The sequence below is a fragment of the Oryzias latipes genome, chromosome 2, assembly GCF_053564925.1.
Source record: "Oryzias latipes strain Hd-rR chromosome 2, Olatipes_Hd-rR_3.1".
Taxonomy (NCBI): Eukaryota; Metazoa; Chordata; class Actinopteri; order Beloniformes; family Adrianichthyidae; genus Oryzias; species Oryzias latipes.
In genome coordinates, this window is record NC_136238.1 from 11153493 (window position 1) to 11170458 (window position 16966).

Sequence of the window (16966 nt, forward strand, 5' to 3'; positions counted from 1 at the left end):
GGTAAGGCTATCTCATTTTAAAGCCTATAGATTATATATTAAATTAATTTGCTTTCAAAAGAAGATGAAGTAATACCTTTATTAATAAAGCGTACTTTCAAGTACACTGTTGCAAATTTGCATCGTCAGCAGAAATTGGACAATTTTTGAACTTTTTTTTTTTTTTTACCAGCACCAGTGTGAGATCTTGTCATTTTCCAAAAACATTTTTAAATTGTTTATCCCTGGTCCTAAAGTGAGCTGAGCCCCCTTAATGACTCTTTGTGGTACAAATGTTGTTGTTTCGTCTAATTCTTTCTCCAGTTCTGTCCATTTCTCTCCCATTTCCATGCCGTCTACCTCTTAAACCTCATCTTCCATCCCCCTCTCTATGCCTTCCCGTCTGCCTCTCATTAGACCGTATCTAGCTTTCCGCATTCAATGCTGGTTGTTATCTGTCTAATTCTGTTGCTCCTCACCTTTTATGGAGGGAGAAGAAGCCCTGTGCCTTGCCGGCTCAATGATGCCCCCTTGACTTTCTATGCACACACACATAAGCTCCATTTCCTCAATCTCCTTTCAATTCAGTCACCTTGCAAGCATCATGAGGGCCCTTTGAGCAGGGCCCCCGGCCCCCGAGCACCCCGAAACAGTCAGGCCTCGTGATAAAACTCCCCAGACACTCTTCCATTATAAGGCAAAGACAGGAGGTGCTGCGGGGAATAATGCACAGAAACACACAGAGGCGGACGCCCTCGTACAGCATGCACAAATGCAGCGAGCACATAAAGGAATTTACAGCATCTCCTCCCCGCTTCCTTATCAGGCTTTTTCAGTACCTGCTGCGTGAGCTGCATGTGCTCCTCTCAGACATAATCCCTTTAAGAATCCAGCTGTTATTGATGGAATATTTATAATACTGTCTGTCTGGCAAGTATGGCAAAAAAATGGACCTGGTGTTTGAGGTGTTGATTCCACCGCTACACGTTTTCCCCTTCTCTTCTTCTTTACCATGTGGTAGAGATTCAGTTTCTGCCCCTCAATAAGAACATATATGTGTTTGTTTTTGTCACAAAAAGTACCCTGCTTAGGGTCATTTTTAACTTTCCAATTGTTTTCTAAAGTATTTTTGGGGACGATAAGTCGCACCAGAGTATAAGTTACAGCGGGCAAAAAATGCATAGCAAACAAAGGAAAAACCACATATAAGTCGCATATTTGGGTAAAAAATTGGTTAAAAAAACTAAATACGGGACCAAGAAAGGACATCTTATCATGAAAGGCAAATCATAATAACCAAATACACAGCATTAATGGACCGAATGTATCCACACTTCACTACCGTAACACATTGATGCTTAATCGGTTTCATGAAACAAAGGGAGAAATCTTGTGAATTAGCACAACATATGAACAATTGTTCAGATAACCACAGCACAAAGAACTTGCGAACACATTGACTGAACTCTTTATATCAATTCGAATCAATAAATCCATTGAATTCTTCTTCGTCTGTGTCACTTTGGAATAAATCTGCCAAGCCCGACGTAAGGCCGAGCAGCGCTTACTCTTCTGCGTTGCTGTCAGTACCAAATAATGTCTCCAGAAAATAAGCCACACCCCCGGCCAAACTATGCCAAAAACAAATTGTCAGAACAACACGGTACAAATTTAAATTTAAATCCAACCTTTAGTATAAAGTTTAAAGCATGCACACAGTTGTTAAGAGTCTTTGGTATGACCGACCCAGGGGTTTGAACCCACAGGGTCAGTTTCAGGACAGATATTCTTCCACTAGGTCACTGAGTTTGTCAATTACTTCCAAAGAATGTACCTCACTTTTCATCGAAAGGACACAAAAACTGAATGCCCAATTAAAATAATGGGTGACAGGAAAGACACAAACAGAAAAGACTCCCAAGACACCCAAAGCATCATGTGACAACGTCTAGGTTTCGGGGGGAAACCTTTGACTTCCTGTTTGAGAAATTTAAAAAAAAAAAATTACTGAAGCCAGGGTGGTTCGCTAAGTAACCATTAGTTGGTTAACTTTAAGTCTCTAAGGGTGCATTCAGACCCGTCCATTGCATTTGGACCGGAATCGAGTCCTGAATCTTGGGTTTGGTCTGTATTCAGACTGCCGTCAAGGGGACTTTCCTGTTCTGAACTAAAGCTTGTAAACAAAACCATGAACCACATGACTAAAGATCTCTTCACTCATTGGTCAGGAATTATGAGGGCGGGGCAAAGCAACAGGGAAAAATTAATTGAATTCCTGTGCTTTGCAGTATTTCTACTGATTTAAACTTTATATTTCACTGAATAATTTTGAACGTCTGTATCAACGTCAGGCTCGTTTTACTCTTTTTTGGTCCGGTGTTTACGTCGGTGGCCATTTTGGTTCAGCTATTGAGCTCCGGGAACAAATTGTATTCTGACTGAAGCTCAGTTCGATTGGAAACGACCGCAGACCACCTGAAAAAAAGGGTTCAGAAAGCGGTTCTGAACCCCGACTAGGGTACGCTTGGATGTATTCAGACTGAAAATTTGTTCCAGGTTATTGGGGGAAAGGAGCTCTGGTTCATTTTAAACTAACCAAATGTGTCCAGTCTGAATTCACCCTGAAATTTCTGTAGCTTGGGGCTGTGGCATTTGACTAAGCCCAATACAAAAGTTGATGTCCCATGAGTTTTTCAATATATTGTCATCGTTTGGGTTTTTTGCCTAAGTTGTTTACTCCATTTTGTTTCTGTCATGATTTGAGTTCTGCTTCCTGTTTCATTTTGAAGGTTTCCTGTATGTCATGGTTTTGACTTTTATTTCCCTGGTCCCAATCTCTGCTGATCGTTTTCACCTGTGTCTTGTCAGTTCTGTTTGTATTTAAGTCTTGTCTCTGCCTTCCTCTTGTGCTGGTCCATACTGTCATTTCCATGATCTTCTTCTGCCCCAGTTTGCCTGTTTTACCTGGTTAGCCCAGTTAGTTTTTGTTTGGTTACCCTGCTTGTCAGCCCTTCTGTTCTGTTAATGAACCCCTGGCCTTGGAACCGTTGTATTTTGGGTCCTTCATACTCATCAAGCCTCAAACCTGACATATCTGAAGTCAATGGTCTAGGTTTATCGCAACACAGCTAAATCCTTCGAAGTTACACAGATTGGCTAAAATCTTTTGCTTTATCATTAGGAGCATTTTAACGTAGCATTTACAGCACTCATATTTAGCCACACTGTAAAAGACAAAAGGACATTGAAAGTAATATCCAAGAAGGTACAAGCAATTAGTGCCAAGTGAGAAGTTTACATAAAAGTCCCACTCTGATCATCTTTTGATCTATTTTTAAATTCCCATCATTACAAATCCGCCTCTGAGTGAGTTGTGGGCAGGACTGTTGGTGCGGTAGCAACCCCGCCCCCAAGTCACGTCACCCATCTGTTTACTCACTCTGCCTCTAACTTACAGTCCCTCACAGCTCCAACCTAACATCACAGCTACAACCAAAACAGCAAGCAATTTCAAAGCTATCCAGGCGTACATTTTTTTTAAAATATTTGAATAAAGACATTTCAATTTCTTTTATTTTTTTATTTCCATACATGTCCTCCATCATCAGGAAATAGCCGAAAGAACATCAAAAATACAAACTTGGAGCGGGTTTTTCATTTTTGTTCTGTTTACCAACATTAACCGCTAAGTCTTTATAAAACTAGTTTCAATTCACAAGTAGCTCTCTGATTTTTTTTTTTTTTGATGTGTGTAGCCGCTCAACACTGCAGGGCTCTTCAAACAGAGGCCAGAGGTCAGCTTGTCGGGGTCCACAGCCACATGTAGGTGGAGGGTGGGAAGGGGGGGGGGGTGTTATCTACAAGCATGAGTATGTGTGTGAGGCAAGACCGTGGTATAATAACCACCAACAACAGTGTCCCTTCCCCTATCTGCTGACTTGATCCAAACACACACACACACAGACCGTAGAACAGTGCGTACAATATGTGATTTTAATGAACCTAATCTCCAGGATCACCAGGTCTCTGAGCCGGGAAATTAACGAGAGCAGGTTAAACACACACAGTGGGCTCAGTGAAACCCTTTTCAACTCACACACGTGTGTGTGAGGGTGTGTGTACAGGGGTGAAATTGGTTTTCCTCAGGATTAAAGGATTAAAAAGGCTGTTAGTTCCTCAAAGTGCTCCAAATACACCCCCCTCAATATTCATTACAGCAGATACAAAAGGCAGCGAGGAGCTCATAATGGCCCCAACCTTCTAATCATTTCAAGCAGGGACGCTCCTGCTCAGGCGCACACACACACTCCCCTTTATTATCATTATCCACACTATTAGCATGATATAAGAACTGCCTGGAAATCACAACGGGTACGGGTGTGCGGGGGGGTTGATGCAGGAACGAGATTATTCAGGAAACTGTGGCTGGAAATTCTGTTAATATTTGCAGTCATGTGAAATGGCTTGCTGCTTGAGGGGTCCACTCCAGTCTGTCACAGAGCTTGGAGCTAATGATTCCAGGTCCTCCAGCCAAACATACAGCTGAAGAGGATAATAAATCAATAACAAGAGTGCAGTCGCTGCCAGGAGGATGCCTAAATGCTCCCTTCACGCACAAACTGTCCTTTTTCAAAGCCGTTCCGAGCGAGGAGAAGCCGTGGGGGCGGAGGGGGGTTCTGGGGGGTGATTGAGAGCGCTTCTCAATGTGCCCTTTTTTCACCCAGCGGGTAGCCACTTGTTAGTTGACAGCATAAAGGAGGATTGGTTTACACGGTGAGCTGGCGGCTCACCGCTGTGCGTGCATGCATGTGCGCTCGTAAACGCGCAGAGACCCTAACAAGGCTGAAATTGATGCGCTTTTGGGGAGGGAGTCATCGTTGATAGTTGCTGACATTCAGCTCCAGAAAATATTGCCCTGAATGTATTAAAGGTCAAAGCTGAGAGCGGAGAAGAAATGGAAAATTCAACGTGTGTAGGAGCGGGGAATTAAACCCAGGTGATGGGACGAAACGAACACACATTTATTTAGCATTCAAAGGGGTTAGACGGACATAAAAATCATTAAGAACCTTTGCAATATTTGTTTGCAGAGAACAGAAATGACAAACTCTTTATAACTGCAATCGCCAGAAGTTCTGTCACACCGTAGAAGGAGATTGATACCATTTATACACCAATTCTTCAACCCTTTAACAGCGGAGTTTTAGCTCAGGTGTAAACACTCTTTGAGTTACCGTGACTCATTAACCGTTTACGCAATTAACGTAATTCCAACGGATTCTGAAGTGGAAAAATGGGTTTTGTGCTTATATGCAAATCTTTACAGGATTAAAGTGCTGCATATTGCTGCAAAGCCGCTTTATTTTGCGTCAAAATCCTCTTGAATGACGTTAACCGCTAAACAGGCGAAGAGTTACATAAGTTCAAAGAGTATGTGTTACTTTGCTCTTGCCAGCGTCAGCTCCGATATTAAAGGATTAACCCTTGACCTCCACCACCCTTAACAATAGTATCTTTTTAAAACCCTAGAATGAAACCAACCATATTCTGAATGTGTATCATTCATAAAAGCAGCTTAATTAGCTGCTAGCTTAGTCCCACTCCAATCATCTTTTGATCTTCTGTAACAGTGTTGCCAGTGGTCTTTTAATTATGATTAATCAAAGCATGATTATTGCTTTTACTATCATTACAATTAGGGCTGGACGATATGAGGAAAACTCGCGATATGCGATATTGGTGATTAATATTGCGATAACGATATAATTTGCGGTATATAAACAAATAGCAAAACAACCAAAAACATAATTTCCGTGTTCACTGCAACAGTTTAAAAATGATACTCCAAATGACCCTCTTCGACGTAGGAGGCAAACATCAAACATAAAAGGGTTCATCTGATTGATCAACAACGTAAACGGGTCCTTCCGATTGGTTAAATGCATAAAGGGATTTATTTCATTTGTTCAATATTTCAAGCTGCCATGAGATTGTTTTAGCACATTTAAGGTAACCATTTATTGCGATTTTCGCCGTCTTTTGCGGTATGCATATTGCACAGCTTAATGTCGCGATAACGATAAATTTGCGGTATATTGTGCAGGCCTAATTACTATCATTACTATCAAAAAACCAGTGCTGTTATTTTTTTATATATAATTTCTGCAGAGCGGTAATGGTCATTTCCCATCATCCCTTTGTTTACACTTTCTACCACTCACACCCCCAACATAACGGTAGTGGTGCAACGAAAATGGCAAGCAATATTGGAGCAATCCAGCCGCACAGTTTTAAGCCAAATGCCACTTCAGACGTGGAAAACGAAAACATACCTGGATCTAGTCTTCTACCAGTGAATGCATTGGAATGGAACAGAGCAGGGACCTTTCAGCCCGCCAGTTGTAGCTTTTGTGTAACATCTACAATGTTTTTCAGATGACATTTTTTGTCTGTTCTTGATTCACAACGATTTGAATGAAGAAATACTCGGAAACGGAATCTTATTTTCTTTATATATGTCCTCCATAAGGAGTGAAATGCTACAAGATCACGATAAAAACATCAAAAACACCATTTTCATTGAAGTGGGTCTATAAATTTACACCCCAATAATTATTATTAATAAATAATAATAATAATAAGCCAATAATACCCCAGATATGGCTGGGGACACCTGAATTACACACATTCTTTGACATGCAACTCCACAACTGTTTACGCAATAAACTTTAATCCACTGATTCATATCGGCTTTGCACCAATATTCAACGCTTTCCTAATGTCAGAAGGAACAGATTTATGTTCATCGCCTAAACCCTCCACTACTGTAAAGTGGTGTTGCGTATTTGCTCAAAGCTGCTGTTCTCCCCTACAGAAATTCTGCTAGAATTACATTAATTGCGTAAACAGTTCAAGAGTTACAAATGTAAACACCGAACCTAAAGTTAAATGGCTAATTCACGATGGCCCGTGCATACAGAGATGGTACTTACCCTTTGAGCTGCAATGAACATCCACTCCCTGTAAGGAAGTCAGATGGTTTCTGTTAGAGTGGGAAGGCAATGCTAAAAGTTGTACATTTATCTGGTTTTGTTCAGTTTCACACTGCACTGTCAGGGCCAAACTATTTGGACACATTGTGGAGTTACAGCAGCTGACTGCGAGGGGGCAGTATTGCACAAAACTAGCTTTGCTTAAAAGGAAAGAAAAAAAGAAGAAGCTGGTCCTCTGACAATCATGTTTTCACGAATTCCTCCTCCTTACTACTCTTTCTTTATCAAACAGATTTATTTAAAACCAAATTTTTATTTTGTGTTTCATAGGTTGGCATGGTTTTTTTAGGTTGCCTGTGTATTGTTGCCATCTTTAGTGATTTTTCAGACCCCCAATAACTTCTTATGGTGACATTTACGGTTGTTTTTGTGATTGACTCTAAAACACATGGCAACTACAGCAACCAATCAGCAATTATCAATTAGTAGAGCCAGATGTTTAAGCCTCACCTGTATCACTGACTCTAACATCTGGACACAGCAGCAGCAACTGACGACATTTTTTTTTCTTTTGTCCTTTCCTGTGCATTTACAAGCAGGTGACCCAGACAAAGTAGCCAACAACTGGTTTTGACCACTGTGTTTTTGTCATTTTCAGGTAGAGTTAGCCTCTTTGAGAGGAGATTTCTTTAGCTTTAGCTTTCATTTAGCCTTAAATGAAAAGAGATCTATGTAAACATACACCTCGTGTGTCAGACAACTTGGAACCACTTATTGTATCAGTAAACACAAGAGGCCTTCAACTCTTATGTGTTAGCTCAGCTGCTGGACAGGACAAGTAAGTTAGCCTTGTTGATATTTTCCAAAGTACATTTATTTATTGATTGAACCTAGGACAATACATATTAATCAATGTTTTAGCAGGGCAACAACATAAATGTACCAGAATTAGCACAAGAGCTTATTTACTCATCTGCAGTCCTGAGGCAGATATATGGGTGATAGATCCATCTCTTTACCAGTCAAAACAAGCAGGTTTTCTGAGAGGAGAAAGAACTAAAGTCTTATTTGTTATGACTTTTGATTTGAACCTATGTTTTATTACTAACTATTTTAGTTTTCAACTATTATTTTATAGAGAAAATAGTTCACAAGGAAGTACAAGTCTGTTCCAGCTCTAATGCCAGGCAACAGTTCACATCATTTCACCATAACTGGACAGCAGATCAGACAAAAGCTTACCTGGAGTAAGTTGCATTAATATCTGCTGCCATCTTCAAATGTAGGACGGAGTTTTTTTTGCCATCATCAATTCCACCTAAAAGTCACAAAAAGCTTGAAAAGGTCTTACAAATTTCCTTGTTTGAGACGATGAATTGGTATGGACTTACAGCATCTCAAACATAAAGAGGGACAGATCGGGTTTGATTGGTATCATTAAACTGAAACATGTAATAAGTCAGCCTCAAAATCAGACTTCTCTGTGAGCGGTGTTTCTCTGTCTGACAAACATAACCATGGCAGACTGGGTTCCTTTGTCCGGAGATAAGCACCTTTGTCGCTATAAAAAGTGTTTTTGTGGGTCGACCTCTCCTCAGAAGATCAGCAAAGCTCCCAAAGGGACTCTTTTTTTCTTTTTTTTTCTTTTTTAAACACAATTTGTAAAAGGTGGAGCCTGAGTTCTTTACAGATACCCAATGAGCATCAACAACTGTCTAACGCCTCCTCAGAAATGTCTTTCTCTGGGCCAGAGAAAAACTTTGAGGCAAATGTGTCCAGTTAAAGAGACGTAAAAAAAAAACATGTAGGTCAACTTATGTGTCAATCATCAAGCAGTAAAGGAAATCCTAAATGGTCAAAAGGAAGTGTAACTTAAAGCATGTCTTGTGGGCACAAAAGTCCTTGTCAAAAGTCAGTGAATCATTTTAATTATCTAAAGGAAACTACAAAACTAAATAAACATGTTTAAAGTTATCAGTCAGATGATAAACTAAAGAAGAGCCATAGGTGATGGTTTGGATAAAACAATGTGCAACAGGATGAAACAGGTCAAATCCTTGTCAATTAAGACAAAAACTGCCTTTTAATTATTATTATCATTAATTGCTGTCATTTGGTAGCTAAGGAACACGGAGGCGTGAGTTAATGGTTGGTGTATATAGACCACAATGCATTGCGTTTGACCAATTTTTGCGGGGGGGGGGGTATTTAAATGTATTTTTATTAATAAACCATCGTTGTTTTCATCATCAGAACACAGTGGATTTAAAATGGCCGTCGTAAAGCGCTCATAGTAATTATATCAATTATATCAATAGTAATTACATTTTCACTCTGTGTAATCTGTGTCGTCATATTCGACAATAAAAAAAATAAAAATAAATGTAGTGAGCATGGTGTCTGAATAGTTTTTAAAATCCAGGGCACTAGATAGTCCCGCACTGTATATATTTTTTAGTACCTAGGGATTTAAGGTGAGAATTCTGACAGCCGTAGATTCAGACAGCATTTCAAAATGGCGAACACACTATTCAATCCAATGAGTAATGAAGGAATGAAGGATGTGTTTCTCTAATAAGAAATGCAGATCTTACCAGTTATTGCGTTGAAAACATGTTCTAATGTGTGTTCTAATGTTCTTGTTGTGATGATGTGAAAAATGTGCTGCTTTTGTATTTATTCTGAAATGAAAATGATTCAAAATTCATATTTTTAATTTAAAAAAAAACTAATGTAAAGCAGTTACAAGCTGAACTTTTCAAAGTTAAGAAAATGTATGGTTCATTTATGTAAGTTAAATTTTAGTTATTTTTTATAGCACTAGATGGCGTGATTAAGCAAATGAAGCGTCAAGAAGCTCCACCCTTCATGAAACAACATGATTTATAGATTTAACTGCGTTTATGACGCAATGTGGTCATCTCTATTAATTACCACAGATTTAATTTTAAAAATTTGACTTATAGTCGTTACTTGTACCTGATTAATTTGAAGGATGGTTGTAGATTTCGTTAGGGGGGAAAAATAAAAATAAGTTTTAGCCAAAGCTTCTTGCTCTGCATAGCTTTAGCTTGTAACTTCCTGTTTCCTGTTTCCCAGAACGTTTCACATTAAAAGCTTATTTTTTTATTACAAATAATTCGTGCAACTTAACAGTAAGACGAACAAATTTTTCTGTCTTATAAAAAAAACATTAACAAACTTTGAAAGAATACAACAATAATTCAAGCATTTTTAAATGAACCAATATTTTTTAAATCCTTAAATAAACTTATATTTTGGCACAAAGTTCAGACACAGAATGTAATTTTTTTTCTTAGGTCAAATTTGTGCTTTTAAGGATATATTTTTTTTAAAGAAAAATAAATAAATAAAAACTTAAATCCAAACCAGAGGAAATTGAAAATTAGAAAAAAGAAAACTCAATCAATATAAATGAACAATTAAATTATTATACAAGGACAAAAAGCCAAAGTAGGTGAAATGGGTCAGGATGACTCAGTTCAACCTCAAACGGCAATTTGGGAGAGGCACGACAGGTCAACGCATATCTTCCAGAGCATAAAAATAAAGCAGAAATATTGAATATTGAAATATCATAAAAGTTTATTTTTACCACATTGGAAAATTAGGACACTGTTCATCATCTTTGAGCTGTGTTTACTCTTCACACCAAATGAGACCTCTGTCCTTTGAAATTACCTGCTAAAAAACTGGAAAAAACACAAAAGGAAAAGGAGAGAAGAGTCTAGAATTGGGAATTAACTTGTGGAAGGGGAAGAACTGGTTTTAGTTTAGATGACTTTATGTATCCCACAATGGGAAAATTCACTTATCTGTGGCAGCAAAAAACAACATTCAGAAATAACAGCAAAAAAGGACATCAAAAATGACATTCACATTATAAATAAATACAGCTACGAAAGTGGCATGTGATCCACTGCAAACATGTGATACACTTTTTATTTATTTATTTATTTAATCCAAAAATAAACAAGTATAATAAAAAGTACACACCCATCAAACAACCATCTAGGATCAAGAAAAGTTGAAAAACAACAACAACTGCAACAAAAGTAAATAAATAAATGAGTGAACGAACCCCTAACCCTTGTTGTGAAAGTAAAATATGTCCAACACAAGAGGCCTCCAGCTCTCATCTGTTTGCCCAGCTGTTGGACAGGAAAAGTAAAAAATGAAAAACAATTAAAATAAAAAATAAAGGAGGGAATAAAAAACATAGTGTGTCACTTGTGTTGTACAATAATTCATGCTCAATTAGTTTGACATTTGTCATTGAAAGGGTGGCTTTTAGAGGGCAAACACTGGTGAGAACCTTGAAACGAGTGGAAGAAGAATGTACCCCCTTTAAAGACCCACTACAATGAAAAGGTGTTTTTAACGTGTTCTAGTGGCATTTTTCTGATGATAGAAGACAAATTTAAACAAATGACGCTTAAAATTGCATTACAGGAAACAGTGGGCGGACCAAAAGCCCTTCAGTCCGCTCGATTCTGAAGCATCCACTTGTACACGACTAGATTCAAGTTCATTTTCGTTTTTCTCGTCTGAGCTGGCATCTGGCTTTTGTTGCAGCAGTAATGGGGGCTGTTAGCCGGAGATCATGTAAACAGAGAGCTCTCAGCAAGGAGAAAGAGAAAAAGGGGGTTGGATTGCTCCAGGCCAATGTTCCCTTCCGCAACTCAGAGGTGAATTTCAAATGAACTCCCGCCGCTCTGCAGGGACTATGTCCAAGAAAACAACACAGCAGAACAATTCTTTTGCTTTAAAAGAAAAAATTATTAAATAATAAAAAATGTGTGATTAAAAAAATTAAGAATTGAGCTCATCAAGAGCCAGTACTAAACCAATAAACAAATATTTCATCATGGCTATGTCATTTATAAACCTTTGCTTGTAATTTCGACGTGGGAAAGCAAAACCAGAAATACGCAAAAGATAAAATTACCAAGAAGAATAAGCAAAAAAAAGAAGCTCACATGTTTACAAAAACAGTCATCTGTAAAGCACAGAATTTGGGTTTCACCTTCAGAACACACAGATCTAACAGGTTAAAAAAAAATCCAGGAGACTGAAGATAAAGATAAAGACAGAGTCTTTATGAATAGGTTTCTTTTTGACAGATTCCTTACCCCGTACTAATCTCCAACAATCACAGATACTGTATTCAGAAAGAATAAATACTGACTCACTCCATAAAAACTCCCCCAGCAGACGCCCGGCCCGTCAACAACAGCACGGCCCCTCGAACACATCCCAAAAGAAAAACCCCAACAGCACTTCTGTGGTCGTAAAAACAAAACAAGGGAAGATATCCGTTACTGTGCCGAAGTTTCAAATGACCTGCTAACAGGTTATCTGGAAACACATTCCACAACCCAATGGCTTCAAAGCCCAAAAGAGAAGGGAGCTCTTGGAGCTTTCACAAGCACAGCTCGGATAGGCAACACCCCATCAGCTACTGCAGGGAAGAGGCAGAACGCTTCTGCACATCGTTTTTCTTCTCTGCTGGCATGCTGCGGCCATCACGGATCCTCTCCATCCGACCGCCCTCCATCCATACACATCTTCTTCTTCCTCTGCAAATGTCACAGCGGCTTCAGAACTCCTGCAGTTTTTGCAAAGCTTTCCGAACTCCCGATCACTGTTTCTGTGAAAGCCTGAGAAACAGAATAATCATAGGATTACATGTACTTCGATTGAATTTGAATTTTCAGTTAAGATTATCACTTATCTTTGAAATAAACAATTTTTTTTAATATATATGAACATTTCTTTTATATTTCTTCTGAATTAAAGCCAAATCAATTCTTTTAGCTTAAAGTGAATTTATGGAGTTTTTAAAAGTCTGTACATTTTTAACAGTAGTGTTATTGTATGTTGTCACCTCATCTGCATCACTTTAGACAAAGACATAAGTGGAGACTTCAAAGGGTTAAAAAGTTGCTTTTAGGTTAAAAGGACTGTTGTGTTTTCTTCACAGGAACAGAATGAGGCAGGCATGTCCAAAGTCCGGCGGGCAAACATGGGCGTCCTTCAAATTCCCCCCGGCCTTCAGGCTCTTGTCATAAATCAATTATATGTGACCTCCAGCACTGTCTTGACTGTCATAGGCTACATTATAAGCCGTTGTATATCAATGACAACAACTCGGTCCCCAAATCAAATTTTCACAGTCATTTTCATAAAAATGTATTTACATTTATTTCTGTTTTATGTCAAGCAAAGGAAAATTGCCCCATTCCCTAGAAATGCATTAAATAGTTTATTTGCATTTAGAATGCGGGCTGATTGGTTGGCCCTCACACCTCACCAAATCTGGTCCACTTTGCAAAAGGTTTGGAAAAAACAGGAAAAAGAGATCACGTTTTAACGTGAAAGTACATTTTCCTCATTGCCTTTTTGTTGAGGACTTCCTGTTTTGGTTTGTTTGTGTCATAGACCGTATATATGGAGAACTGTGACATCACCCATAGAAAACGCTTTTCCTCCGGCTACAGCAAAATGAAGCCAACAGATGCAGCCAATTGGAGCCAGTCAACAACAATTGGTCCGAGTCGGCGTTTCTATGGCAACTACTGTTGGCGATCAGGAGTGAGCATCTTTGAAGTCCACAACCCTTCCACTGAAAGCGCCTCTGGAGAATCCGTCGATCAAACATTCGAGGTGGGGGCCAGCGGGTAACACATGCTTTTACGGAGACATCTGATTGTCTATTGGTAACTTGTAATGTAGGGGCTGCCGTGTTGCAGCGGTAGGGCGGTCGACCCATGATCTTAAGATTGCAGCTTCAATTCCCGCATTGCATGCCCATGAGTCGAAGTGAGTGTCCTTGGGCAAGACACTGCACCCCACCTTGCCTCAGGTGGGAGGTTGCCGCCATTGCTCGGCAGCGGTGTTGCCGCCATCAGTGTGTGAACGTGTGTGTGCATGGGTGAATGTGACTGTAAAGCGCTTTGGTCCTTGAGGAAGGTAGAAAAGCGCTATATAAGTATACGCCATTTGCCATTTAACTTGGACAACTTGCATTAAAGAATGGTTATTCTGACAGATAGAATGAGTAATCTCTGTTTATTTCTCTAAAGAAATCTATGCAATTTAGAGCCAGTGGGTACTTCCTAACTGGAACGCCAGGGGGGAGGAGTCAGTATTTCCAGTTGGTATTCACAGTCAGTGGTTTCTGTATGGTCACATTTGCTAAAGTTTTGCTTGATGAGAAAGAATCCTTACCCCTAAAGGTTTCATTTAGGTACCAGTGGTATTTTAGCTCTCCAAGTTACCAGTTTGGGTATTTTCTTGTTCTTTTGAAATATTGCAAAAGAGCCTAAAATGATTGATTTATGTCATTTGGACTCTTCCATATTTTGTAGTTAGTAGTGGCATTGAAGGAGAGTGGAGTTTGTTGATTAACGAGAAGAAGGTCATTATATTGCAAAAACAACAGCAAAAACACAGAAAAACTTTTTTTGTGGTTTAATCCCCAATCCAAGCCATTCATGGTAAAACAATGAAGCAATAGGTCCATTTTTTGAATAAAAACCTGCAATTTCCCACTCCAAGGGCAGACACTCTACCACTAGGCCACTGAGCACATTCCTTTTAACTAGCACAAAATGCTGAATGTTCCTTATTGTTTCCTTTTGCATTTTTGAGCATCACACACAAATGTCTTGGTTTGTCGCTGACATGAGGCTAATTAATGCAAAAACGTAAGACAAGTCTTTGCACACCGCTCAAACCCATACATTTCTGACCAGAACCGCCATCAAAACACGACTTTTCCTGCATTATGCACCACTATTTGTGACACTGTTTTAAATATAATTACAGAGTTTCTTTTCACATTTGTGCAAACTAAAAGTGCAAACCTTTCTCTTAATCTTGTCCTGAGACTTCAGCTTCAGAGAAGATGTCATGGTTTGAAAAAGATAGAGTTTAGCATCTCCAGCATGGGAATTTCTGAGTATAGCCATGCGCTGTAAGCTCTTTAATACAAAAAGAAAAACCAAAACTGCACTTTTCACAGTCAAAAGCAAACACAAATACATTCACCTGTGCTCAAAATAATTCCTGACTTGTTAAAAATAAAAAAGTCTAAAAGATTTGCAACTTTGGGAAGGAAACCAAAACTGTAAAACTTAAAGACTATAATGTCTGAGAAAATAGTAAAGTAAACAGATAAAAAAGGTTCTATATTACTTTGCTTTTTATGTAACGTGTTTTTTGCTTTTGCCAGTTTCAAACTGCTCCTTGGCCTCAACGCCCTCACATTTAACCTTGGTTTCAAAATAGTATCGATCATTCAAGTTACAAATTTTTTTATTTTCAGAAACGAAGTTTGACTGCTAAAAATGTAGGTTATTTTTGCTTCATTTTAAGTTTGAATTTTCCTATAAGCAGCTAAAAACAGCTGATGAGCCTGGTTTAGCATGGGAGGGGCTGCAGCATCACCTGACCATTAAGAAGACAAAAAAGAAACGTTCACATCTGTCACATCAGAGCCTCCATCCTTTTCTTGATTCTTCCTGAGAAGCTGCTGTTAGAATTTAAAAACTGATCTAGTGTTCTGACACACAAACCACTGTAATGAAGAGAGGCAGTTTCATTAAATAAAGCAAATTTTTTTAGCCTTTGGTTTTCATTTTGGAGCGCTACAATGTGGCGCAAAGGATCAAGTAACACAAGAAGGTAAGAAAAGAAGAAAAAAGAAGAAGGTTGACAGAATGACAGCAAGAATGACAACAAGCTTTCATGGGAATCTGTAGTTTTTATTTATTTCACAAAATAAGAGTGGAAAGTTCAAGCTTTTTTATCAGATTTTGAAGTCATAAACATTAGTATTTGCTGTTTTTACTGAGTTTGAGCTGAATTTCTGAGTTGGTTCACTAATTTCAAAATAAAAGCTTCTAATGTTTTTTGTCTCCTGTTTTTTTTAATATTATTTGTAAGAATTTGGCCTAATTTTTTCAATGTCCACCTTAAATAAATTTATTTTAGTTTTTGTTTCATTTTACTATTATTTTATTTCAAACCTATTTTAAAAACAACAACAGATAATCAATACCCTCACTGATAACCATAATTATCCAATCAGTCCTTTGCAGTTAAAGGGAAATAAAAAAATCCATGTATCACAATTTAGGAAAAATAAAGTTTGTATAATGAGTCAACTTTGACATACACAAAAAAATGTAAAGAAAAACTGTTTCTACACATTTGGATTGGAAACTTAAACGAATTGAACTACAATGTTTATGTGTCAGTTTGTTAAATAGCAACATAAAAGTAAAAAAATACATCCAACAAAGTTAATCACCATTTCATTTAAAGCCCACTCTAAAGGTTAGATTTCTTTTATTTTGTATTCTTGTAAGTCGTCCCCCCATGAGTTGGGGGTGAGTGGCCCCTGGCTGATCCTTGGTCTTTCGTCCTGTATGAAAATCCTGAAGTGTTGACTTTGGCTTTTATACGGTGGCTCTGAAGTGCCATTCTTACTGAGAGATCACTTCATAAACATTTTATAGATCAAAACAAATAAATAAGCAAAACAAATAATAAAACATTATGTTTCTACGGTGGCCGACAGGGCTCACACTACATACAAAAGAAACAACGCAACGGCATTACCCGCAACACAACGACATAAACCGCAGCACAACGGAAATGACAGAAAAAGAGAAAATGAGGACTTTTTTTCCTACAAGCGAAAAAAAATGATTCAGTTTCAAACTATTTGGCGCTCCTGAGAGATACGTGATATTTGTACTAGATTTCAGTCAGATAACTCTTGCAGAAGAATATTTATTTCACAACATCTTTAGGTTTTCACAACAACAACAACAACAGGTTGACATTCACAACTTGATTCACGACTTCGTTTTGGCATAAGGCTCCGTTCAATTCCTTGAGATAATTCTTTTTCCTTACACTTTCGGGTAACAAAACCCCGTAACGGAGCCCACAGGTGGAAGCCG

The 16966-nt window shown here is 38.5% G+C and overlaps 1 protein-coding gene across 3 annotated transcripts in view; it reads right to left on the minus strand.

Moving 5' to 3' along the window:
* Positions 1-10048, minus strand: part of LOC101169423 (acyl-CoA-binding protein) — a 192868-nt gene extending 182820 nt beyond the window's left edge. For 2 of the 3 annotated variants that reach the window (XM_078942851.1, XM_078942838.1), the window contains exons 1-3: positions 9951-10048; positions 8214-8289; positions 6972-6999 (exon numbers count right to left, since the gene is read on the minus strand). In XM_078942851.1, coding sequence (XP_078798977.1) covers positions 6972-6999; positions 8214-8245 — 60 coding nt within the window. In that variant the 5' untranslated portion in view covers positions 8246-8289; positions 9951-10048. The remainder of the gene's footprint in view (positions 1-6971; positions 7000-8213; positions 8290-9950) is intronic. The other variant, XM_078942840.1, reaches the window with a different exon arrangement.
* Between the last annotated feature and the right edge of the window lie 6918 nt (positions 10049-16966).